This window comes from Hipposideros armiger, unplaced genomic scaffold (assembly GCF_001890085.2).
Source record: "Hipposideros armiger isolate ML-2016 unplaced genomic scaffold, ASM189008v1 scaffold_1342, whole genome shotgun sequence".
Classification (NCBI taxonomy): Eukaryota; Metazoa; Chordata; class Mammalia; order Chiroptera; family Hipposideridae; genus Hipposideros; species Hipposideros armiger.
Window position 1 is genome coordinate 19,916 of NW_017732692.1, and position 27,077 is coordinate 46,992.

Genomic DNA, 27,077 nt, shown 5'->3' on the forward strand with positions numbered 1-27,077 from the left:
CGCCGGCCCACCTGGCGCAGCGCCGCCCTCGGAGTCCGTGCACCGGCGCACACCCGCGCACCTCGCGCACCCCGAGGCCGCAGGAGGGCCCAGCGCCGCCGCCCGCCAGCTCCCAGGGCCTGGCCCGCCCGGTGCCCGCGCTCTCCCGCCTGGCGATGGCCCCGCTCGGGTACTTCTTATTCCTCTACGGCCTGAAGCAGGCACTGGGCAGCTACCCGATCTGGTGGTGAGTGAGACTTTCTAGCGTTCGCCGCGGCCCCTGTGTGCCCCCAGGCGCCGTCCCCTCGGACAGGGCCCCCGGTAGCCTGGAGACCCGCGTCCTGCCCCTTCGACTCCGTGGGCTTCGGGCGGGTTGTTTCTCTTGGTGGCCGCTTTCAACCTGTTCGAGCGGGGCTGGGACTCGGGTGGCAGTGCTTCAGGAGACATTGATCCTCGTACCCATAGGGGTCCCCTGCGCCGGACGGGGCGAGCAGTGGGCTGGGAGAGGCAGGAAGAGGGTCCACACGGATGGCACAAACGTCTGAGCAGCCCGAGTCCAAGAGAAACCGGGAGGGCGATCTGGGAAAGGGAGATTCGCCAGAGGCTTTCCTTAAGGACGGTGTCTACACACACACACCTACACACACACACACACACACACACACACACACACACACACACACACACACACACACACACACACCTTAAAACAAAGTCATGAGACAAGACCGAACAGCTCGGGGCAGCGCAGTTACGTAAAAACAGCGGGGACCGGCCGGGAGCGGCAGGCTCACTGGGGCCAGCGCCCGGCCCTCCGCGCCTCCCGCCGCTGTCCCGGATAGGGTGTCCAGAGGAGCCCACCCTGAGAGCCCTCTGCCTGGACCTCAATGGCCAGGAGTGGAGGCCGAGAGGTACAAAGGGAGAAAGCATCAAGTTTGAGGTTTCCTGAGTGAGAGGCCCCGGAACCCACCTCTGAGAAGGCTGGGGCGCTCTGTCCTCCGCCCCAGACAAGGCACATTCCCGTAAGACTGTCCTAAACTTGGCGATGGAAGCGCAGACAAACCGAGGGAAGGGTCCCGAGAGTCTACTGCACATATGGGGGGAGGGGAGCCAGAGTTACTTTCCCTCGGGGCATCTGATTAGGCGGAGCCCCCATAGGTCAGGGTCACCCCAGTCCCACTGTGGGGGAAGTGGGTGCCGAGGGGCCGGGGCGCGCCGCTGGAGGAGACCCAGTGTTAGAGAGAAGCCTCCCCACACACTTGCGCGCGCGCGCGCACACGCTCCCAGGAATCCTCTCCGACGGCTTGCCTGGAATTATAATAATTACGCCGAGGGGAAGGGGGAAAACCAGCGAGCCGAAGTACATCTAATCCGATAATAATTTTTCTCTTCGAGATGGTTCAGGAGCGGGGGCGCCCGGAGTGCGGACGCGGGTCCAGGCGCAGCCCGGTTGGGCGGGGCGGGAGAGCGGCCCGGGCGGGTCCTGAGGCCTGGGAGAGGCTGCTGGGCGGCCAAGACACGCTTCGAAGATACCGGCGCGCCCCGCACTGGCGCGGCACCTGCAGCCCCCGTCGCCTTCCGAGGCCAGCTGCGGCGGGCATGCTCCGTCGGACACTGGGACACTGACGCCAACCCAGCCGAACGCGGGGGAGCGGGGGAGCGCGTCCAGAGGCCCCACGGCCACCAGCTCCCCGGCAGGCTTCTAATTAGAACCGCCGCCGCATTCCTGGGCGCAGGAGGAAGCGCCTTCGCCCCTGTGCTCCTCCCATAAAGAAGGGCCCTGTCACCAGCCTCCTGGCTACCCCATGCAGTGAGGGCTTTGTCCTGTTGGCCCAGAGGGTCCCTGGCCTTGCTCCCCACAATACACATGTGCCACTCTTTTCACCTGGGCCATATAATATTCCGTCTGAATGGACCCTGATCCGGCCTTCTCCAGGTGAGCGGAGGGGTCCTCTCCCTGCACTGCTGCTCAGCACTCACCCAAACAAGCGTATAGGGTCCCACAGGGTAGGGGTGCCAAGGAACCCCACTTTGCTCGCACACTCAGTGATTCTCTGTTTCCTGAGAACTGTGTCTGGATACAACCTCCGGGCTCCTTGGGGATCAGCGATTCCCCCTCCTGCACCCTCTCTGTCCCCAGGCCAGCTAGACAGGGAGGGAAGCCATCTCCCCACAGGGTACACAGGCAGAACAGAGAGGAGGGCTCAAAAAAAGACGCGGGTTTAATAGCAGGGAAGGCCTCTATCTTCACGCCCCACCTGGCACAGCTTTCACAGGTGACTCCTCCCTTCTCCTGCCCACCCCCCACCCACCCCACCCACCCCGCCAACAGGGCCTGGGAGACCCTCCCTTTATAACTTCTCACCTTCACGCTCAGCACCCCTAATTGGCTGTTCTGTTTCACTCTCCCTCCCCAAAAGGAAGCCACTGCCCCAACCCTTTCCCCACCTCCCGACCCCAGCACCTCGCATATGAAAGTGAAAGTGACTGCGGGACTTCCTCACCTGAGAAATAGCCAGGAAACAGCCCAAATCGGGAGTAATTAGGCTTTTGAAGTTGATGTGGCTCTTGGTGGGAGGGTGGAGGGAGAGGAGGAGTTGGTGCTGGCCTTGTGGGAATTTGAAGGGCCACCGTCTCCCTGGGATCATCTAAGGGTGTCCTTCACCCACAATACTGATACCTGAGGTCCAAAAGCAGAGATGGTCTTAAGATGAGAACAGAGATGGTCTTAAGAGCTGCGGAGACCTCCAGGAACATGTATTCCTGTGTGACAGAGGGAGGTGGAGACCCAGAGAAGGGATGGGGCCTGGGCACCTGACCCCATGACTAGTGCTTCCCTTCACACCCCTCACCAGGCTGCATTCCTGTGGAATCAGAGTTGAGCAGAGGGCATCTGTGAACACAGGACAGTCATCAGAGTAAAGGGGCCCTGGAGAGCAGCCCCACTTCCGTAGGCACAGCACTCATTGCTGTGCTTTGGGCCCCTTCTTCCGACTTCCCATGTCTGAGCTGATGGTATCTTGTACCCACCCACCCTCACCCAACCCCATGGCCTAGCCCACATTCTCAATCCCCAGAGTTACTGCCCTGCCTTCACCTGCATGGAGAACCTGGCCCCCCTTTTCCAGTCCCCCCTTCCAGCTGCCTGGCTCTTCACCAGTCCCTGCTGGACCACAGGCTCCCCAACACAGAGGCTGTGCCTTGGAGCAGATGTCACTCCAGCTGGTAGAGCAGTGCATTGTGAAGCTGAGTCCAGACTTCTCCCACCCCTGGGCCAGATCAGCTGCCTGGGATATACTCCCTGCTCCCCCTCCTCTCCCAACCTCCTCACCCTCCTCCCCAGACCTTGCCTGCGGCCCCCCCTCCCCCTCCCACACAGACACACTCCTGGGCATGCAGGAACCAGCTAAGGGCATGTGTCCAGCCATCCCTCCCCTTCTGGCCCCTAAGGAAGGCCATCACCTGCCCCCCTTCTGGAACTACCTCTGTGACAGCCCTCCCTCATGCCGGCCACACAGGCTCCTGGCACACAAGGTCTGCTTAGTCCGAGGGTGGGACACAGGCATCCCTCAGTTGGCCCCACTGTTTGTGGGGTGAATGTGTGTGTTGAGTTCAGAGCCAGGTGAAGGAGCGTTCTGGAGGCACTGCCTGGACCCACAGCCTCAATTTGGGCAAGGAGGAGGAGCGCTGAGCAAGGCTCTGAGGCTTCTCGGACAGGCAGCTGCATCTCCACGCACCTCCCCCAGGGTAGCCCTGCCCCTGCCTCTCTCCAGTCCTTCCTTCTCCCTCTGCCCTGTGTCTCTGTCTGTCTTTGTCTCTCTATCGCTCTGCCACTGTGGGCCTGTGGTGGCAGTAGCTAGCATATCTCTGTCCCTGTCTCTGTCTTTCTCTATCTGTGTCTCTGTTTCTTTCTGTCCCTGTCTGTGTCTTTGTCCCTTTCTGTCCCCCCCCCTCTGTCTTTCTGTGCCTCTCTCTGCACCCCTGAGGCTGGTGATGGTGGTAGCAAGCCTATAAAACTAGAGAAATCCAAACACTTGCTGACTCCCCACCCCAGTGTTGTAGGATTTCAGGGTACTGGGAACAGCGTTCTCCCACAGAACCACCAATGGACATTCTTTTACCGAAGGGCAGGGTCAGAAATGGCCATAGGTCAAAATCTATATGGCCATAACCCTGTTTTCGTGCAACCACCAAGTCAGATCTCCCTCATGTTGGCACCTTGCAAGCCCACCATGACGCACTCTCACACCCGTCCCTTTGGCTCGGCCGCCTGGACACTCAGGCCTCTGTCTGGGGCCCGGGGTGGCAGCTTCTCCCAGGCTGGCTGGCCTCCATTTTGCTGGGCTTGTTATCAATATTTATAAAGTGATTTTCTGTTTTATTTGCATAAACCTGCTAGAATCCTTTGTGTGTGTGTGGGGGGTAAGTGTTGGGAGGGGTGGGGGGACAGGATGCTTACATACCGGAGGAGGAGCAGTCTCAGAGGGGCTGTAAATCACACTTTCCAGGACAGTGGGTCCCCTAAGCAAGTCCCTGGCCTGCAGGACTGGAAACGCTTGGTCCCTGAGGGGCCCTGCCACCATCCTGCAAGTGTGGCCCAGGACAGGAAAGCAGGGCCGGGATGTGCTACCTGTCCATGCAAGTATCAGTTACATGTAGAGTGTGGTCCACAGGGCAGAGCCCATCCACAGTTGTCCACGAAGAAATAAGAACAGCAATTGAAAATATGTGTGTGGGGACATCCTGGCAGTGCCAGCACTACAGCATCTTAATGTTTTATAATGCATTAGAAGTTAAAAATTAAAAAAAAACAAAACACCTCAAATGCAGGTTGCTCTCGCAAGTTTGAGAAGCACCTGTGTCTGCCTCAAGCAGGCAGCCCCGGGGACCACGACCCCTTCACTTTGCCACACAGCACTGCTCTTGGATTTGTGAAGCAAATTCAAGGCCTTGTATTTGCCCCCTTTATGCGAGTGCAGCTGGAGGATTGAGAAGTGACAGGAGCCCCACTACGGCGCTGGGTCTGAGAGGCAGAGGCAGAAGCTGCTGGCAGCCTGGAGGTGGATTTTGGCTCAGGGTAGGACAGGCTTCCTGATCTGAGAGCAGCACTGGTGCTTGGGAGGTGGTGGGCTGCCCGTCCCTGAAGGGGTGGAAACACAGGCCAAGGAAGAGACAGCCTGCTGCCTGGGGGCCCATGGACACCTGGGGTTCATGAGCCCTCCCCCCATGGTCACCTCCGCAGCTGACAATCCTCCTGGTGATTCCCCTAAACTCCACCAGGCGCAGTCAGCAGTTCGGGTGTGTTTGTTCAATGGTTGGTGTCAGACATGCACTATACTGGGCAGGCCTTGCAGAGACCCCCAGCACAGAAAGCAGCCACAACCATGCCTGGCACACCCACGCTGGGTTGGACACAGAACCCAGCGGGTCGCAGGTCGTGTGGAAACAAGGCCCCAGCTGGGCTGCCTGCTCCCAGTTCGACCTGTCCGTCCCTTCATAAAATTGTCACAGGACAGTCCATACATCACTGGCTGTGAAATCCCATGAGGGGATCCTTTCTTGGCCCTTCACTCCCTGAAGTTGCCGGTAAGATTTTGTTGAATGAACAGATGAATGAATGAACAAATGAACCAATGGAATCTTTCCTATAAAAAAGCAGAAGGCATATGTAGTGGCCTAAGCAGTAGGGGATATAAGAACACAGCTGAATGTTTTTACAGCCCCCTCGCCAAGTTCTCGGCTCTGGAGCTAGGCGCCAATGATGCACCCAGCAGAGCTGCCTCAGTCTCCCTCTGGCCTCCCCAGGTGACACCCTGGAGGTGTTTCACGCTTTGGCGCTTCTACATTCCTTCCCCAACGAAACGTGCCGCTGCCGCCCAGGGAAGCGGGCAAATGCTTGGCCGCGGGCATGGGAGCCTCTGCCCGCTTGCTGGGACTTGCTCAAAGTATGTGTCAGTAATCCCGGCTGGCCCAGTGGGGTGGAGGGTGCTGGGAGGGCTGCAGGCAGGGCCATGCGGCTGGGCAGGGAAAGGTGGGTCCTGGGATCCCTCCCCACAGGCCCTGGCCATGTAGGTGTTATAGTTCCTGGGGAGGGGTCATTGAGGTGCAAGAGAGCAAGAGGAAGAGGAAACATGCAGCCCTTCCTGGGCTCCCCTCAGTGGGCAGAACCTGGAGGGTCTTGGGGCAGATCAGCACCTGTGGGGAGTCTCCTGGACAGCTCTACCCAGAGGGATAGAGCCTGCCCATCAAGATGGGCAACCATCCACTTGCAGGGCGACCTGCCCACCCACAGGACCTCAGGTGTTAGGACAGGGTTCTTGTTCAGCCCATGGAGAGGCCCTGATAGTGGAAGACAGCAATCCTGATGGGACAGGTGCTCTGGAGGCTTTGTGTGTCACCAAGGGGGAGATTCCCAAGACAAACCATGACCCTCTGTGGCAGAGGCCTTGTAGGATGGGCAGCAGAGGACCCATCAGACCTCCTTGTTCCCCCAGGGCCTGGGCAGAGCTCTGAGCCTGCTCTGTGCCCTCAAAGGACAAGAGAAGACATGGCCTTGCCCTCCAGGAGAGGCACCTCACGGCCCAGACATGGGAGGACATGTGCCAGGAGGCGGTGAGCTTCAGCGTAAAGAGAGTGTAGCCAGCATGGCTTCCTGGAAGAGGTGGCATGATGATGTGGGGTAGAATGTGACCCGGGCTGCCAAGGTGCAACGGACTCACCTCCCCACTGGTCACCTCCCTCTGGGACCCTTGGATAGACTGTCCCACTGCCTCCTGGGACAGACAGGGGAACTGAGGCCCAGGAGTAGAAAGGCAGAAACAGTTAAACCAGTGAATACAGTAGAGCTGGTGTCCACATCCTGCCCTCCAGGCCCAGCCCGTGTTTGTTGAATTTTGCTGCAAAATATAAACAAACCAGGATTTAAGAAACCTGAGAGCCTGCCGCCTATCCAGACCCACCCGGATGGTGCACAGGGCCAGCCTCTCTAACTGGGAATCCATCCTCTGCCCAGAGCTTCTTCAGTCCCCTGGTCTCACAGCAAAATTATGGTAAAACCCACGTGGTGAAGGCCATCAGCCAGGCTGGGTTCCAGGCGGTCTGCTTCCCTGCGTGTCACAGCCAGTGCTGCCTCTATCCTGAGCAAGACAGTCTGGCGAGGCGCCCGGACTCTCAACAGCATTGTCCTCAACAGGAGTGAGGGAGTGAGGGGGGAGGAAAACCACGAGTGCGTGCGGCAGGCGTGGTTCACGTGGCCCCAGCCACAGGCTGGAACCCAGCCTAGGGGCCACTTTGCACGTGGTATGTTCTGAGCTGAAGGTGATACCCCCCAACCAAAAAAAGACAAGCCTGTCATCTCATCAACTTAATACTGTGGGTTTTTTTCATTTCACTCACACATTTTTCATGGTTATAAAGACTGCACAGAGCAGTTTGTGTCCGTTAAGCATTTTCGTACCTCTGGGGCCTTCTCAGCAATGGTGCTAGCAGGTACTCGGGCCCGAGGTGTGGACGTGCTATGATCTGACCATTGGCCCTTTGTGCCATGTGGACAGTCCTGCAGGGAGGGTATCTCCTGAGCTGGGACCCCAGGCTCAGGGCTCGGGGTGAGGGGAAGGAGTGACACACCCAGGGGTGCATTCAGTGAGGGACATTCTGATTTTGAGAGGCCTGTGGGACATTGAGGTGTGATGTCCAGCTGGGCAGTTAAAATTCTAGCCCCTCTCCTGGGCGCTGGCTGAAGGTGGAGATATGGGTGCTTCCTGGGACACCATCCTGCTCTGTGGGGCTGGCAGCAGGAAAGGAAGAGCAGGCATCCTCACCAGGTGAATCGTGCAGCCAGAGTCAGGCAGCCTCTTGGCCTCATGCCCCTGTGATTCTCAGACCTCCAGGACCACAATCCTGGGAGCCATCAAGGCAGGGCTGACCAACCCCCGAGGTGACCATCAGCTGGAACATCCTGCAGTGATGATGGCTGTGAGCAGGAAGGACGCATGGTGTCCCTGAGCCAGAGTCAGGACCTCACTGTGACCTGGGTTAAAAAGGGTGACAGATTTCAGGGTCCCATCACCAGCACTCACCTGGATACCACCATCTCTCATGTGAGTCAGGCCCCTCCTGTCTCTGTCTGGACCCGTTTGCATACCTGTGCTGCCTGTGAGGGGCTAAGGGGAGGTTGGAAGATTAACCTGAAGTCCAGACCCCAGAAGAGAGCTCAGTGCAGACTTGGGGGATTGATGAGGCAAGGTTCATGCTGTGATCTCTCCTGAAAACCCCATGGCAGCGCTGGAGAGAGACCCAGTCTGGCTCCTCCATGCTGGGGAGCAGGCTCTCAGCACTCAGCTGTACGCCTCCTTTCCTGCCATACTGTTTCTGTAATGTTCGCTCCTGGAGCCCCCTCCTCCTGTTGACGCCTCTGAGTGGGCATGTGGGGCCTGGCCCCAGTAACATGCTCATTGCTGGTTCTAGGACGCTGGGGTGGAGGGAAGTTCATGGCCATCCTGTGGAGACAGACTGGGCTTTGGAGGGTGGGGGTTCATGTCCAGTCATGCTCCTGACCTGGATCAGATGCTGCCTCCCCAGATCTAACTGAACCCATGTTATCAAAGGCAGCACTGGAAGTCTCCAAGAAGCCTTGGGGTCCAGAAGCAGAAACTAGAGGGAAACTCTGGTTCTTAGACCCAAGGGTTTGGACTTGAAGAGTCCTTAGGGATCCTCCTGCTAAAAGGGAGGCTTTGCAGACTCAGAGCCAGATGCACCTTCAGTGACCCAGAATCAGAACCCCATTCCCAGGACATGTTTCTGACTCAGCAGGTCTGGGGCTCCCAGGAACTCTAGTTTCTGACAAGTACTGTGGTGTACACGCTGCCACGCTCAGGGCCACCCCAGGGAGAACCCGGTTCTCACCCAGCCACCTGGCATGCTGGCTAGGAAACCGAAACACAAAGGGTCTCCCAGCTGCAGGCAAAGTTGACCAGATAGGCGGGCCACCACACAAGTCTCCCCTTGATGATGGTGGTTGCTGGGCTTTTTTTAGTGATTTGATGTATATCTTACTCATCATGGACTTTGTGTCCATGTCCCCCAAATTCATATGTTGAAGCTCTGACCCCTAATGTGACCGTGTTAGGAGCTGGGGCCTTTGGGAGGTGATTAGAGGTCCTGAGGGTCGGCTCCCACAATGGGATCAGTGTCCTTATAAGATGAAGAAGTGACAGGAACTCACTCTCTCTCTGTCCTGTGAGGGCACAGAAAAGACAGCTGTCTATTAGCTGGTGTCTTCCTCTGAGCCATGGTCTCCTGATCTAGGAGGTCCCTGGGTGCCACCACTCCAGGTTTTGTGGGTTGAAGGGAGTCACATAGCGGGCTGGGCTGAGCCCAAGGCCACACAGTTGACAGTGACAGGGCAGGTGGGACAGATAAGGGGTTAGGCAGTAGTTAACAGCAGGCAGAGGCCTGAACAATGCCAAGGCTTAGGAAGAAAGAAATAACCAGCCTCTGAGAGAGAGAGGCACCAGGATGTGGCAGAGGTGATGCTGGGGACGCGGGCCCGGGGTAGGAGGGAGCGGGAAGAGCTGTCTAAAGGTCTTGGTGGCCGACCCATGAAGGCGGTAGTGGCTCGGACCCTTGAGCTGCACATGGAAGGCCTGTCAGCCCATGAGGTTCTGTCCCTTCAGGTCTAAGGGAGAAGAACCGTGTCAGCAGGGGAGGAGGCAGGAATGTGACAGTCTGCATAGCATAACAAGTGACCAGACCCAGTGCTTCCACTGCACCCGTACATCAGCTCACGCTCTTCAGGTCAGAGTATGGGTGGCTTGTCTAGCTTCCTTACTCAGGTCTCGTGAGGCCAAAATCAAAGTGTTGACCAGTCTGGAGAAGAACATGCTCCCAAACTCACCCAGCTGTCAAACTTAGGGCCTTGTGGTGGAGGGACCCAGTCCTCACATATTTGCAGCTGAGGGTCCAATGGTTCTCAGCTCCTAGAGGCCACTTTCTGGTCCCTCCATCACAGAGCTGAAACAGCTCCAGAGGGCTCTGATTCACTCCCAGCTGGAGGCTGTGCTGTGAATGCACACATGTGGTTAGATGAACTGGGAGGGGGCGGGAGGGAGGGCCTGGCTGATGTCTGCCATCCGCCACAGGTCCTGCTGGTATCAACGCGATCTGTCATCCGTCACAGTCTGGGCAGCAGGGTGGCGACTCTTGGGGCCACATCAGAGTTTGGGCTTGGTGGGAGGTGAGGTGGGGGACCCATGCACTGTCCCCCACAGCACATGACCCCCGCAGATGCTCCGAGTTGCTTCAGTGCCAGCCCCCGTGATGGAGTGACATCTATATTTGCACCCACCACTGACTGCAGTTGGGCTCACCTTCACTTATAAACTAGGTGGCAAACTGCAGCAGCCTTTAGGGTTTCTGTCACCAGGAGAAAGCAGATACTTTCATCTCAGATGACAGTTGGAGCAGAGTTAACAAAACGCCGTCATGCTCTCAGCCCAGGTGTTGACTCAGTAAAGAAACACACAGCTGAGCCCCAAGCTTGTGCCGTGGCCGTAAGTGTACGTCAGTCTGCTGTTTCCTTGTGTTTCTTTCTTCTCCTCTTGGTTCAGAGAGAGTTCCATCTACCTGTCCCCACACTGTGCCCACTCCCCTCACACTCATGTTTTGCATAACTGGCATATTTGTCAGAGAACCCACCCTGTGCAGTGCCATCAGCTACACGTGGCTGACTTCATCAGTCTCTGTGGGCATCCTTTCTGTGAACCTGTCCCACTCGGTGCTGCCTTCAGTTTTTGGGAGACCCTCAGAAAGGCTGGTACCTGGTTGTCCCTTGCAGTCACTGCTGCAGGTGGAAACTGCTCCCCACCCTCTCATCTGGCCCCCAACCCCAGCTCAGAGCCCCTGTTCCTCCTGGAAGGCTGGAGGAGGAGGGAGTTACAGACCATGGTTTTCCAAATATTGATTGACTGGGGACGGCTACCTTCTCCGTGGTTAGGAATCTGGATCCTGGGAGTGGTGGGGAGTGCCTACTCAGTGTGAGTGCTTTATTGGGAGATAGGTGACAAGTGACATTGTGTGAGGTACAGGCGTACAGTGCAATCATTTGGTGCATGGAGAAGTTGCGAAATGATCATCACATAAGGTTAGTGAACATGTTTGGATTTTTTATTATTATTATTTTTTAATGATCCAATTCATTCTACAAGGCCCAGCCAAAATGTGGTGGCCCAAAGAGCCCCTTTGGCCCTCCTCCACCCCTCCCTCTGCTCATCACCGGCCCCACCCTTGTGAGAAGGGAGCCCCCCAGCTCTCAGCTCCCCTTGGGTAGGGTTTGCATTGCCCAGGCCCCCTAGACCACCTGACTCTTGGACACAGAAACCTTTCTGAAAGCAATTCAAGGAACTAAAGTGGTGGGAGAAAGATCCAGCCAGGGTTGGTGGAGGCTGGAACAGCTGGAGAGGCATCTGGGCTGGCGGCAGCCGGCACCCTGGCCTCACTCGGGGAAGTGACGAGCCCAGGCCTGCCCCAAGGAGGGCTGAGAGGAGACGGATGGGAGCTGACTCAGCACCCCAGGGATGAGCTAGGGAGAGGCTGTGAACTTGGTAGTCCTGCTCTGCTTCCCCTAGAGCAGTGGCCTGGTGTGTGAATGGTGCAGGGCAAGACTGAGATGGCACAGGCTCTGTGTTCTTTGTGAAGGCTGTGGAGTTCTGGGGTGGGCACCCCATCCTTCCTGTACCCCTCACCCAGAGTGCATCCTGGCCTTGCATCTGGTGGGTGTCCAGCACCTTGAAACATGAAGGCAGAGAGATGGAATCCTTTTTTCTTTTTGTCTGGGTCTCCAAGTCAACAAGCATGTTCAACCAGTGAAGAGAAACCAACTCTGAGTGAATTTTCTTTCTGGCGAGAGGTGGGCTACCCTGCGGGAGGCACTGTGGGAGTTGAGAAAGGAGCCTGAGCCATCAGTTGCTTCTTCCCCCAACTCTGGTTCCTGGTGGACCATCTGCCAGCTACAAGGTTCCCAGGGCCTCTACCCCTGAATCCCTCCACTCACTATAAAGGGTGTCCCCCCATCCTGGTGCTGTGGTTCCAGGTCCTTAGCCCTTGGCACGGAGTCCCCAGCACCTGATGGGGGCTCTTGCAGGACAAGGTCAGAAGTGAGGACAGCTGGGGTCACTGTGGAAACGGACACTGACCTCATCTTGGGCAGGCATAACCATCCACATACAACACACGTATCAGCACAAGCTACGTGGGTCCTGCGGCCAAAACAAGGCCATCTAATGGGTAGGTGGCATCAAAAACAGCTGGATTGGGCTGGACAGGAAGTGGAGGTTGCGAGGTTCTGAAGGAGAACCAGGGTCCAGTTATTTTGATCTCTCTTTATGGTTCTCTGTGCCTCAGTGGCCAAAGTGACAGAAGACGTGCAGCTTAGCCAAGGCCAGTCTTTTCCTACTGCCCCGCTGCCTCCTCTTGTCTTCCTCCTGCCACCCTGTGCTGGGGTACCAGGCCAGGCCCAACTTCTCAGCCTGGAAACCTCATCCCTGAGGGCAGAGGCAGCTGACCTCAGTCTATCCTGCCACCCATCCACTTGGCCCATGCTCGTCCATTGGGAAGCCAAGCACCAGGCTGGCACAAGGGGTCCCTGAGAGGTGGTGGAGACAGCCCCTGTGGTCCCCACTCAGAGTTGTCCATGTAGGGCAGGTGCTGAGATGCAGAGGAATCAGGCAGAAGTCTGCCTACAAGAGCCACCAACCACTGCAGAGATGGACACACCATGGCAGCAAGACATCCATGGCAGCAGGACGGTGGGGCACCCACTGTGCAGATGGACACGTCCACAGATAGCAGGACCATGCATCACCTGCCAGATGGGAGAAGCTCTTTCTCCCTCCTCCTGCCAAGAGGACCTCGTGGGTTTTGAAATTGAGGTGCAATTACATACAGTAAAATGGACACTGTTCAATCAGTTTGACACACAGATACGTGGAATCAACGCCTCCATCAAACACAGAGCACCTCTGTTACCCTAGCCCACTGCAGTCCTGTAGAACTTTCCACAGGGACTGAAATGTCCCATATTTCACCCTCCACCTTGGTAGCCTCAGGTCACATGTGGATAATGTGACTAAGAAACCAAAATTTCTCTTTTTATGTCATTTTACTTAATTTAAATCCATAGGCACCTGTGGCGAGTGGGAACTGTTCTGCAGCCTGAGAAACATTCTGTGTGCTGCCTTCAGTCAGCCTGTACCCCATCTCCCCCCACCCCCCACCCCACCCCATGCTCATGAGGGAACTGCCACCCTAGTTTCTGTCCCTATCCACTATGTGGCCAGCTTTGGTCTCAGAGGAACCAAGGTCACACACCTGGCAGGCCTTTCTGCAGCCGCTCCTCTGCCTGCCTGCCATGTCACCCACACACGGAGCTGCACACGTGGGTGGCTTCCAGGTTGCGCTCAAGCTCACAGCCCTGTGACTATTCTTAGTACATCTTACTGTGGACATGTCTTTTTGTTTCTGTTGGGCTGGCACAGCAGGTGTGTGTTCAGCAGTGATTTTCTCCTGTGTGATTCAGTTGCTGCTGCGCCCATCTCACCCCAGCTCCAGTCCCAGCTCAGCAGCCCCTCCTCTGGGCAGCAGGAGACCTCTGCCCTTCTTTGATTTACTTTCCAACATTCCGCAGGCGCATCTTGATGTTTTGTGCTAAATATCCGGTACAGTGTAGAGGCAGGCTTCCTTCAGGATGGAAGCACAATTTGCCCTGGAATACACTGTGCCCCAAAGGAAAGGGGCCTTTGTGCTCCTTCTGAGAGCAGGCCCAGCTCCTGCTCCTGTTTCACAGGTTGGCGGGGCAACTCTCCCACTAAGCAGGCCTTGCCCTCCTCCCCCAGGTCCCTGGCCATCGGGCCCCAGTACTCATCCTTGGGCATGCAGCCCATCCTCTGCGCCAGCATCCCAGGCCTGGTACCCAAGCAGCTGCGCTTCTGCCGGAACTATGTGGAAATCATGCCCAGCGTGGCGGAGGGCGTCAGGATCAGCATCCAGGAGTGCCAGCACCAGTTCCGCGGCCGCCGGTGGAACTGCACCACCGTCAACAACAGCCTGGCCATCTTTGGCCCCGTGCTGGACAAAGGTACGCCTACCAGTGGAGGTGGCAGCCTGTGGGTGCATCAGGACCAAGCCAGCTGCCCCACTCTGCCCTGGTGCCTCACCTGTCCCTGGGCAGGTGGGAATTGCTGCACAGAGCTCATGACATCAGCATCTCTGACATGGGTCCTTCCCATGGTTACTAGATCTGGGAGGGCTCCTGGGGCTTGGGAAGGACATAGGATCATTCCCTTTCCCAAAATTAAATTGCACAGTTCCAGGGGAACACTGCAGATGAAGTTGGAGAGGAAATTTAAACACACACACACACACACACACACACACACACACACACACAAAGGGAGAGGGTTGTGGGCCAAGAGGCACAAGCTATCTAGGGCCCTGAAGCCAGGGGTTACTTAGGGAAGGAGAAGAAGATGAGGAGGGTTGGATGTTGGTTAGTTTTTGGTGAAGAGCAAATTTTCACTAAACGTCATGGTTTAAACAATGATGATGTGTCGTACATCCCAACAGATCAGAGTGCAACACCCACAGGCAGGGTTGGTCTCTGCCCCTCAGCTGGTCCCATTCTCTCACACGTGTGGCAGCTGATGCTGCTGTCAGTGGCAATACCTGCAACTAGCCTCTGCACATGGCCTGGGCTCCCTTACTATATGGTAGCTGGGCCCCATGGGCAAGTTGGGAGAGAAGGAAGTGGAGAGAGACTCCTTTCACTTAGCAGAATGTCTCCAAGATTCATCCACACCATAACATGTTCCAGCTTTTCATTCCTTTTAATGGCTGAATAATATTCCACTGTATATATAAACCACATTTTGTTATCCATTCATCACTGATGGACATAGGGTTATTTCCATCTTTGGCCATTGTGAATAGTGCTGTTATGAACATTTTTGTACAAGTATCTGTTTGAATACCTGTCTTCAAAACTTTTGGAGTAGACTAATAGAATTGTTTGGTCTCAGACAAACACAGAGATATGTTTAAATTTTTTAGAAACCACCAAACTGTTTGCCACAGAAGCTGAACCATTTTACATTCCCACCAGCAATGCATTAGAATTCCAATTTTTTCCACATCCTTGTCAATACATGCTATTCTCTGTTTTCTTTAACCTCCCAGTGGATGCAAAATTATATCTCACTGTGGTTTTTATTTGCAATTCCCTGATGGCTAAAGACGTTGAGCATCTTTTTTATGGGGTTGTTGGATGTCTGTATGTCTTCTTTGGAGAAATGTACATTCCAGTTCTTTGTCCAGTGTTTAATTGGATTGTCTTTTTGTTGTTGAGTTGTTAGAGTTCTTCATATATTCTGGACACTGGACACTTATCAGATAAATGATTTGCAAATATTTTCTCCCATTTTGTAAGTTGTCTTTTCACTTTTGTGACAGTGTCCTTGGTGCACTAAAATTTTAAATTTTGATGAAGTCCAGTTTATCTATTTAGGTGTCATATCAAAGTAAGCATCCCCTAATCTATGGTTTCAAAAATTTATACCTATGTTTACTTCTAAGAGTTTCATAATTTTACCTCTTATTTTTAATCTTTGATTTATGTAGTTAATTTCTGTATATGATGTGAAGTTGGGTCCAACTTTATTTTTTTGTATGTGGGAACCCAGTTATTCCATCACCATCTGTTGAACAGACTAATTTTTCCTCCTTGAATGGTCTTGACACCCTTGTCAAAAATCAATTGGCCATATGTGTGTGGATTTATTTTTAGACTCTCAATTCCATTCCATTACTCTATATGTTTATCCTTCTACCAATACCACATGGTGTTGATTGTTGTAGCGTTGTAGTATGTTTTAAAGTCGGGAATGTAAGTTCCCCAACTTTGTTTTTCTTTTACAAGATTGTTTTGGCTATCTGGGGTCCCTTCCAATTCCATGTGAATTTTAGGATTAGCTTTTTCACTTCAGAAAAAAAATAAAGGCTGTTGGGACTTTGATAGGGATTTCATTGAATCTGTAGATCACTTTGGGAAGTATGCCATCTTAACAATATTAAGTATTCCAATCCATGAACATGGGGTGTCTTCCATTTATTTAGTTCTTCCTTAACTTTTTTCAGCAATGTTTTGTAGTTGTCAGTGAACAAGTCTTGTACATCCTTGGTTAATGCATTCCTAAGTATATTATTTTATTTGATACTATTGTAAATTGAATTTTTTTTTAATTTCCATTTTGGATTGTTCATTGCTGATATATGAAATGCAACTGATTTTTATATTTTGATCCTGTATCCTGCAACTTTGCTTAATTTATTCATTAGTTCTGAGGGGGGTTTTTTGTGTGTGTGGATTTTTTAGGATTTTCTATATATGAGATCATGTCATCTGTAAATAGAGACACTTTTGATTCTTCCTTTCCAATTTATATGCCTTTTCTTTTTCTTGACTAATTGCTTTGGCTAGCACTTCCAGTACTCTGTTGAATAAAAGTGGTGCGAGTGGGCATCCTTGTCTTCTTCCTTATCTTAGGGGGAAACCTTTCAGTCATTCACCATTGAGTGTTATGTTAGTTGTGGGTTTGTCATTTATGCTCTTTATCATGGTGAGGAAATTCCCTTCTATTCCTAGTCTGTTGAGTGTTTTTATCATGAAAGGGTGTTGAATTATATCAAATGCTTTTTCTTCATCAGTTAAAATGATCATGTGGTATTGCCTTCATTCTATTAATGTGGTGTGTTAATGCTGGTTGATGTTCCTACAGTGAACAACCCTTGCATTCTTGGGATAAGTCCACCTTGGCCATGTTGTACAATCCTTTTTCATCTGCTGGAAGATTTGGTTTGCAAGGATTTTGTTGAGGATTTCTGCATCAGTAGTTATAAGTGATATTGGCCTGTGGTTTCTTTTCTTGTCTTGGTCTGGCTTTGGTAGCAGAGTAATGCTGGACTCATAGAATGTGTTAGGAAATGTTCCCTCTTTTATTTTTTGGGAGAGTTTGAGAATGATTGGTGTTGATTCTTCTTTAAATGTTAGATACAATTCACCAAGTTCATTAGGAGGTTTTAAATTACTGATTCAATCTCTGGACTTGTTATAGATGTGTTCAGATTTTCTATTTCATCTTGAGTCAGCTTTAGTAGTTTGTGTTTTTCTAGAAATTTCTCTATTTCATCTAGATTATCTTATTTCTTCGCATGCCTCACAATTTTGGTTGAAATCTATACCTTTTGAATATTATAATACGTTAACTCAGGAAATCAGATACTTTCCCCTCCTTAGGGTTTGTTGTGCTTGCTGTGAGTTGTGGTTGTTTGTTTGTTTAATGACTTTTTAAAACTATTTGTCATATGTGGTCTCTGAAGTATCTGTTTCTTTAGCTTGTGGTCAGCTAGTGGTTTGTCAGAAATTTCCTTATTATCCTGGAGGAAAAAAAAGGGGGGGGGGATACTCTTTTGGTCTTTGAAGATTGGCTGTGTGCTGTGCACTCCTTCCATGTTAGCTTGTCTGCTCACAACTCTGCTTCAGTTTTGCTTTCTGCCAGCACTGAACCTGGAGATCAGCTGGAGGTGAAAGCTTAAAACAGACAAATTCTTTGGGAACAATGTCCACTACACTCCTTCCAGAACATTCTACCCACATGGGAACAACAAAGGCTGCCATCTCAAGACATCACTGTGCCAGGGAGGCTGGTGGGCCAAGTAAAAACACCCCAAAACTCTCCTACCTTGTCAGAGTTACCTTTCCTTGACTCAACATTGGCTTGGTTGCTGAAAACCTTGAGCTCCTTTTCAGGGTGCTGACAATGTTGATTCTGACAGATTTGCTTGATTTTTTCTATGTTTCTCCAGAGGGACAGGCCTTTGGCACTCTCTGGTCTGCCATTTTGCTGATGTCACTCTGTATTGCTTTTTGAGACCTAGTCTCAGGGGATTTGAAGTGCTACATTTGTTGGTTGAGGCAGTTTCAAAGGCTCTAACGTAGGGGACACAAACCCTACCCCTTGATGGCATGTCAAGGTCACCTTGGGAGATGAGCATGAAGGATAGGATGTACACTGGTGCAGTTGCCTCAGAATGCAGAGGAAGGAAGAACAAGAGATGTCTGGAAGATGCACCAGGCCCCGGGACTGCTGGCATGTGTGGGGCAGGGGCCAGCTGAAGAGGGGTCATGAGAGTGCAGCTGAGTGTTGCATTGAGGGCTGGTGGGGCCTGACAATGTTTGTCCAAGAGCCCAGGACTCCCCAATGCCAGGTGGTCATGGCCACCCTCCTCAGGTGGGCCCATATTCTCTGGAGCAGGGATGGTCATACCATGTGACCTTGACCAGCAAGTCAGCTAACTTCCTGGAGCATCAGCATCCTCGTCTATAAAATGGGAGAATAATTGCTACTCAGCCAACTTCACAGAGCTACTGGTTAGGGTAATTACACAGCAGCTCCCCAAGGGAATGGCCACTGCTGTGCATGGGAAGTGTTAGGTCCATAGGGCAGTGACACATCAGGCGTGTGGAGACGTGTGTGAGTGCATGTGTGTCTGTACATTTTTGAGTGCAATACATGTGTGTATGCATTTGTATGCATTGCATGGGTGTGCATGTATATACCTTGTTTGAGCATGTGTGTGATGTATGTATGTGTGTGATGTATGTATTTGTGTGGTGTTTATGTGCATGTATGTGTTTACCGTGCACATATACATGTGTGGTGTGTCCATGTATGGTATATTCAGGCATGTGTGTGTGCAAGTGTTGTATGCATGCATTGTGTGGTGGATAGCTGTGTGTGCATGAGCATGTGTGTGTGCATATATGAGCAAGCACGTATATGGTGCAGTTGCTGCCTATGTGGGTCCCATACTGTGCCTATGTGTTGTGGAGCAGGGAGGCATGTTCAACATTTGCACCATGGCCAGGGGGTTCCAGACAGGGCCTGGTGCCATCGGGTTCCTGGCTCCAGAGCCCAGATAGGGGTGCCTAGCGTTTCCACTCCCTTAGGTGAGAAGGAAACAGCAGGATTTGGGATGAAGACAGAAGCCTATCCTACCTGGGGAGGCTGCCATCCGTGGTAGAGGAAGGCCGTCTTGGATGTGGTTGGACCCCACCTGGAAACCAGGGAAGGAAATGTGGGTTTATTTCTGGGCTCTGTTCTATCCCATTGGTCCACATGCCTAGCCCACTGATGCCCATGCCATGTCATTTTAATTACCTTGTAAGTTTTGAAATTGGGAAGTGTGAATCCTCCAACTTTTTTCTGCTTTTCCAGGCTTGTTTTGGCTATTTGGGGCCCTTTACCATCCCATATGAATTTTAGTATCAGCTGGTAAATTTCTGCAAAAGCTTGGATTTTTAAGGACTGCGTTGAATCTGCAGATCAATTTGAGGAGGATTGCCATCTTTACAATATTGTCTCCTGCTCCATAAACACACAATGTCTTTCCAGTTATTTAGGCCTTCTTTAATTCCTTTCATCGATGCTTTATTATCTCCAGTGTACAAGTCTTGCACTTCTTTTGTTAAATTTATCCCTAAGTATCTTATTCTTTTTAATGCTATTGTAGGTGGAATTGTTTCCTTAATCTCATGTTTGGATTGTTCATTGCTGGTGGAAAAAAAAACAGTTGGTTTTTATTGATCTCATACTCTAGAAGCTTGCTGAAGGTTTATCAGTTCTGATAGAATTTTGGGGGGCATTTCTTATAAATCATAAGCTTGGATTTGTCATTTACTAATAGAGACTGTTTTCCTTTTTCCTCTCAGTCTGGACCCTCTTTATTCCTTTTTGTTGCTCAGTTGCCCTGGCCAAGGCCTCCAGGACAATATTAGAAAGCAGTGGCAGAGTGGGCACCCTGATTTCCCCCTGATCTTAGAGGAATAATTTTTAGTCCTTCACCACTGGTATGTTAGCTGATTTTACAGGTCTCTGTGTGAGGATCCCACTCACATGAATAGGTAACATGGGAGAGTTTTGATATAATATGTCTTTTGAGTCTGCATTTTTTTTTCTGACTTACATGTGCCAAAAATAACGTAGCAATCTACCATCAAAAAGTTTTAAACATCTGTCAGCTCATGACTCAGTTGGGTTCTCTTTCATTCTATCGAAAACGAGGAGTTTGAAACATTTAATTCACACAGGACTTGTGGCCCAGTTGTATAGCCAACACCAGGTTAGACACGTGCCAGGGAGACTAACAGCCTCCTCATGGGCAGAGTGAGAGAAAGTGGCCCTAGACAGGGAGGCAGGAGCATAGCAAGGATGCTTTGGAACCACCCACGCCATCTAAGGGCCCTGGCCCGTTTCTATGCACCCCAGGGATATGCAGACTCTCCTGAAGACCCTTGAGGAAAGCCACTGTTCCTGGAGGGCGCAGCATCACCCTCGCGGAACACGGGCTCCATCTTTTCCTCTCACGTTTGTACATCAGGTCCCATCATCCTTGGCTCCAAACCCACAATGCTCTAGCTACACTCAGACCCTCAAGCATCTCATTCAGCAGGACCGACAAAGCCCTGAGGTCTGCCCCTGGCCCTGTCCACTTCCTTCTGTGATTCCAGCCCCAGGGCACCGGGGTGCCATGCCTTCTCCCAAGGCTCATCCCTCCCACTGCATGCTTCAGATGACATCATCACAGACCTTCCCTGCCCATCCAGAGCTGCCTGCTCCTGTACTCTGCCTTACTGCTCTCCACAGTCTGGACCGAAGGCTGTCTTTGTGTCTCAGTTGTTGCAGTCCTCATCATGTCCAGCTCCTTCTTATACTTCAGCTCTCAGTCCACAGGTCCTACCTGGGATGGCTCCATGTGTCTTGGCTCTATCCACACCCCACTAACACCTTCCCTTTCCCAGAAAAAAGCCAGGCCCTGTGGGTGCTCAGGGGTCTGGTGTGCTTCCCCCATGCACTGCAGGTGCATGGCAGGTGCATGGAGCAGCTCTGAGGCGTGTGCTGATGCATAGTAGGTGCTTAGTAAGGAACGCTGATGCATAGTAGGTGCTCAGTGGGTGACTGAAAAAAGAGGTATAGGCCTGGGTGTCCCCATGTGACTGGACTTCCCATGGAAGTTGGCACCTGAGCTGGTCTCAGAGGGTTTTCTCTTTCTTTACAACATGTATGCAGTGCTTCCCAGCAGAGTGCTCAGTGTTTTACACCAGGCAGCAGATTGAATCCTCACACCCATCAGATGAGCCAGAGCTGTGTTACAAGTGAGGAAACTGAGGCAAGATGAGGGCTGGACCAAGACACGTGGGGATGGCCTAGACCATGTAGCATCAGCAAGGGCTCTCCGGGGAGAACATATACTCAGGGCCAGCACAAGGAGCAGACAAGCCATTGGTTTTGCACACCTTAACTTCCTCAAAAGCTTCCCCTGGGAAGTCTAGATGCCAGCAGGCCTCAGAGATACTAGTGTGGCTTCAGTGTCCCAGCCCCCTGTCTGGTCACATACAATCTCCTCCAGGTGCACTCCCCCACATCCGCTCTTCCCCATGCCCACTCCCCGACATCTACTCCCCCTGTGTCCACTCCCTCATCTCCATTCTCCCCACCCCTACTCCCCATGTTCACTCCCCCCTCAACTATGCTCCTGTCTCTGTCCCTTGCTTTTTCTGGCTCCCCCTGTCCAGCCTCTCCCTCCCCTCTTCCCTCTCACATATCCCACCTCCTCCCTTTTCTACTGGATGACAATCACCTCAGCCCCTACCCCTCATCACTTGGTCTAAATGGGACAGAGGAAGCCCCTCTGTCCCTCGCCCACCATGGGGCTGAGAAATGGCCCTATCATTATGGCTGAATGGCCAGGAGGAAGGAGCCCATCAGATGCTCCAGAAAGAGGCCAGCTTCAGGAGGCCATTGTGGAGGCCCCCACCTGCCCCCTGGCTGTGCTCACTGTAATCAATCTGATTGGATTAGGGTCAGGGCAACCCTAATCATGTCAGAGGTGACCCAGACTTTGTGGTGGGGTCTACAGGGCTCTTGGCCACCCCTGCTGAGGTGGCCTCATTGAACAGAACTTAACACTGCCCCCCTGGCCAGCTGAGGAGAGGGGCCCAGCCCTGTGTGGGCATCTGTGCATGTATGTGGGAGCGTGTGTGAGTGTGAGCACGTGTGTATGCAGTGTGTGTGAAGATAAGAGGGGAAAAGCTCAGAGCTCCTGCTTCCAGCTCACGCACATGCACGCACTCTCCCTGTCACCTGCCTGGCCTGAGGCTAGACCCCAGAACCTCCTGGCTCAAAAGGTGGAGTTGGGGACCAGAAATGAGCCTCAGCTTGCAACAAGTGTCCCCCTCCTTCTTCGAAGGCAGCAGGGCCACTTAACCTGCATCATAGGGCAGAAAGCATTTGAAGAATTTTGAGTGCGTGGAGGCTGGTGCAGGATTGTTGCTTATCTGTTCCCTGCCCTGGGCAGGCCCCTGGGCACCTGGAGGGCCTGCTTTCCTCAAAGCTGGCCAACACCTTGTCTTGACCTCACAAAGTGAAGGGGTGGGGAAGCCACAGGGCACAGGAGGCAGGTCCTCAGCAGACACCCTGATGTAGGGACAGCCAGGCCATGCCACTGGGGAGCGCAGTGGAAGGTGGTTGGCCCAGGGTCCAGGCGTGTGGGGGAGGCTCTCGTGTGTTACATGGCTTGGCGGGAAGCTGGGCTCCCAGCCGGTGGGGCATTTTACCTGAGAGCAATGGAAGAAGCCTTGAGGGGTGAGTCGTCCAGGGTGAGGAGCAGCACCCAGCTGCATCATCCAGTGACCCTGGGCACTGGGCTGTGTCCATTCGTGCGCTCGGTGTCGGTGCCCTGGGTGGCTGTCACATCAGATTTCAGATCAGTTCCCCAGGACCCGTGAGCTCCTCAGGCAAGATCTGCGGGGTCAATCAAGTTCTCAGCAGGTGTGTGCCCATCCCCAGTCTCTTTGCCCCCTGCCTGTGCCCTGGCACAAGCCCCCTGAATCTTCCCTGTTTTCCTTGGGGGGCTGGGCTGGAGAGGAGCAGGAGGGGGACAGCACAGCCTGTCCCTTCTCCGGCAGAGCCCCTTCTGGGCCAGGATCCAGGGGGTGGTCTGCTGCCTCTGTGGGAGGGCCTGGTGCAGGCACAGGCTGAGTGCAAGGCTCAGGAGAGGCTGGAGAGGAAGTCCTTGAGGGGACCAGTGTCCCCAGTACAGGTTTCGACCCTTGACCCCCATCGAAAAGTGTTGGGTGTGCGGTGGGGGCGGGGGAGCGGGGATCCTTGTATATCATTAACTCTCCTCAGTGGGAGGAGGTGAAGGCGCCAGAGAAGCCAGGCGACACCCCGCTGGGCCGGCTCAGAGCACAATGTGCCCGCCAGGACGACAAGATTAAGCACAGAGAGAAGTGAAAATGCTGCTGGATTCACACGCCCGAGGGCCGTGTTCGGCGTGTGAACAGAGGTCCCCGCGCATACCTCGCGGTTGCTATGACCAGCTTGCTATGGCCTAATCGCCGACGAGGGGGAAATTCATATAAAATATCGCCGGCCATTGTGGGCCTAACGCGGCGTGACAGTGGCTCACAAAGCCAGATTCATTAGCCCCAGCAGGTAATCAGGACGCCGGCCGTGCTGCCGACAGGGCGGTGTCAGGGGCCGTGGCCACAGTGGGGCGCCAGCCGCATTCCGCTCTCAGGTGGCTCCGTCGGGATGCAGGATTACCAGATGCCATTGCGACCCCCACTCCCACCCGGCCGGCCGCCTAGCTCACTCTGGGACCAGGGAAGGTAGACGTTGTGGAGGGGGAACAGGGGTGGGGGGTGGGGGCGACTGGCCAGCCCTATTCCAGCAGGGCCACAGTCCCTTCCACCTCTTAGGGCATTGATGAGGGGAGAGGTGCCAACCCACTGAAGGCTCCAGGAGGGCCCTTGGCCCCTCACCTGCCAGGTGGGCAGAGCCCTGTATGGCCCCATGCCACCCAGGAGGTTGGGAGTCCCAGAAAGGGAGGTGGGGGCCTTGTGCGTGTGCTGGAGGTGCACTGTGGTTAAGGACACTCCAGTTATCTGTCTCCGTGACCCACCAGCCATTCTCTATGGACAGGCAGGGGTAGAGTAACGCACAGAGGCCCCCAAGGAGGCCTGAAGGTTAGCACTGCCCAGAGGACAGATGGAGACCAGGAGCCTGGGGGCTGCACCCAAGTGAGGAAGGAGGTCAGCCAGGAGGAGGCTCTGACAGGGGCAGGCCCTGCAGCTCCCAGGGAAGTCATACTCCACCTTGCCTTTGGCTGAGTCCCTGCCCAGGCACCAGGTGACAACAGCCAGGCCCCTGAGTCCCAGAGGCCAGTGACTGGAGGGCCTGGCTTCACATACAGACCAGGACAGAGACATGCAGCCCACCATGGGGGCCCGGAGCAAGGGGAGTATGTCAGAGACACCCACCGCACAGTGAACTCCTCCCCTCTTACACACCTGCTGGGCCTGGCCACCATCCAGAGAAGGGAGCGTACAGATCTGAGGCTGGAGTGGAGCCTGGGGGCTCAGCCCAGGGATACATGGGAATCACACGGGACCATGTACAAATATAGATGCCTCCAGAACTGTGGGCCCCAGCTCACTGGTGGGACTGCAATGATGCATGGCCTAGGTGACCATGTCCCTGAAGAGCTTCCTGACGGACCCACCTGGTGTACCCCACAGACAGGATGTTCCAGAAGCTCCATCTTACTGTTCAGAGGTCATGTTTGAGCCAGTCTACTTCCTGGAACCTCTACTGCCTAGGGTCAGCTTTGTCCCTCAGAAAGCCCACTGCAATGCCTCCTTGGGCCAATGGGCTTGTCCCAGGAGCTCCGGGCTGGCCTCACCTTCTCATCTAGTATCAGTGCCCCACAGCCTTTCCCTCCCTGGAGAGGACAGGCTGGTGTCCCCCTACCCCACCATGGTAATAGGTGTGGGCCCAGCAGGGTAGGTGGGGTCTCCTCTTCCTCTAGTGGCAACCATAGAAACAGCCTGTTGGAGTCTCAGTACCCCTTGCTGAGGAGAGGTTGCAGGAGCCTCTCCTGGGACCTTCTGTCTGGTCTCTGCATTCCCTGCTGTGCAGCCTGGGGCCAGTGGCTGACCCACTCTGAGCCTCCACACATCACATGTCACTGGGGCTGAGCAGAGTGCCCCTCTTCTTTAGTTCTCTCATCAGTGATAAAGGATTTTGGCCCAAGGCTAGGCAAACTCCAGGCTGTGCTTTCCTATCACTCTGGTTGAAAGGACCTCTTGAGTGACCTCCCCACGGGAAAGGAAAGTCAGCTCAGGGATGAGGCTGTGGCCTTCTCCACTTAGAAGAACACAGTTGGTGATCAATAAATTGTTGCCAACTGACCAGCTTCATGGTGAAATGTGAAAGCCAAGGCCCTTGGAATGATTTTTTGCAACCTTCTTCAACATACAGAACTTCAGAAATATAACCTTTTTTATGTTAAAAGGTCATTTCTGACATTATGATAGTCATTTTTTAAAAAAGATTTTATTGGGGATTTGGGGAAGGGGAACAGCGTTGGGGAATCTAGGAAGGGGAACAGACAAGTTGCTGCCCTTTTGTTCTTCAGTCTAGTTGTGGAGGACGTCGTTTCACTGGACCATGTTGGAATTATCATTGCGCTCTTCCCAGGAGAGGCAGTCACTCGCTGGCCATCCTGGCAGCTCACGCCGGCTGCCGACCACTCACAGTAGCTTTACAGCAGCCCACTGCAGCTCCACTGCAGCCTACGCCATTGCCGGCGACTCACAGCAGCCCAGTTCCAGGTCGAGCTGTTGTTCACCATCTTAGCTGTAGAGGGCGCAACGTCACAGGCCCTAATGTGGGATCTGAACCGGAGCCCTGCTGCTCAGAGCTGGCATCCCAAGCCAACTCTTAACCAACGTGCCCCTTGGCCGGACCATGATAGTCATTTTTTACATGTTTTGCCCTCTCATGAAAAAGTAACACTTGGCAGTCCTCTTTCAGTCCCCAAATGATCTCTGGTACTTGACAAGCCCCTGAAATCCAAACCTGGGAACAAGGGAATTTAGATCCCTTTAGTTCTAAGTTCTAGGAGGCAAGGTAACAGCCAAAGCCCATATCACAGGTGGTAGCTCCCCACACCTAGGGCTGCACTGGCCTCGACTGTGATGGACCACATTGGTCACCTCTCCCTGCCCTCCTCCAAATGCCCAGCTCTCGCCACACAGGACTCCCTCACCTGCACCAAATTCTCCCTATTCATGCACCATCCATCTATTATCTATCCATCCATCCATCTGTCTACCATCCATACATCTATTCATCATCAAACATCCATCCATCCATCCACCATACAACCACCATCCACCATCTACCACCCATCCATCACTCACCATCCATCTACCCTTTATCCACCTGTCCAACCACCCACCCACCCATCTATGCACCATTCACTAACCATCTATCCAACTACCTATCCATCCTCCATGCATCTACCATCCATCAAACATCCATCCACCCATCCCAGGCCTGCCCCAAAGCTCACGTTGCCAAGCCTACTGTGTGTCCTTATTTCCCTTACTCTCTCTTTCATGAACTATAAGCTCCCAAAGGCAGATGACTCTGCACAGTCCAAAGCAAAAAACCTGACTTGTAACAGCAGAGTCTCCCACTAAAGGTATGGAAGGATTCTTCTGGTTCACCCTCCTCTTCCCCCAGTGTAAAGATTCTCTCCATCTAACAGTGGGTCTTCCTGTTTCTGCTTAGTTACCACTGGGATAGGTAGCTCTTGCAACTTTTGATAGCCTGGGTTGCTAGAAATTTCATCATATGGAACAGCAATCCACTTTTGTGCAGATTACTTATCTTAGTTTTTGAAAATGGGCACCTTGCATCTTACTCATCTTCGTTCCTAGTTCTGAGTTTAGTGTATGGCTGAGTTCAGATCCTGGATGGATGGATGGATGGATGGATGGATGGATGGAGAGTGGGTGGATAGATGGGTGGATGGATGGGAGATGGATGGATGGGAGATAGATGGAAGGAAGGATAGATCATTGGTACTTTGCATGAACTCAATAAATAATTGCTAATGAGACACATCAAGTCTCTGGGAAG

The 27,077-nt window shown here is 53.2% G+C and overlaps 1 protein-coding gene across 1 annotated transcript in view; it reads left to right on the plus strand.

Annotated features, from left to right (window-relative positions):
- The first annotated feature begins 31 nt into the window (after window positions 1–31).
- The window catches only part of WNT3A (Wnt family member 3A), a 40,210-nt gene continuing 13,164 nt past the window's right edge, over window positions 32–27,077 (plus strand). The window contains exons 1-2 of the mRNA XM_019633537.1: window positions 32–226; window positions 13,869–14,110. Coding sequence (XP_019489082.1) covers window positions 156–226; window positions 13,869–14,110 — 313 coding nt within the window. The 5' untranslated portion in view covers window positions 32–155. The remainder of the gene's footprint in view (window positions 227–13,868; window positions 14,111–27,077) is intronic.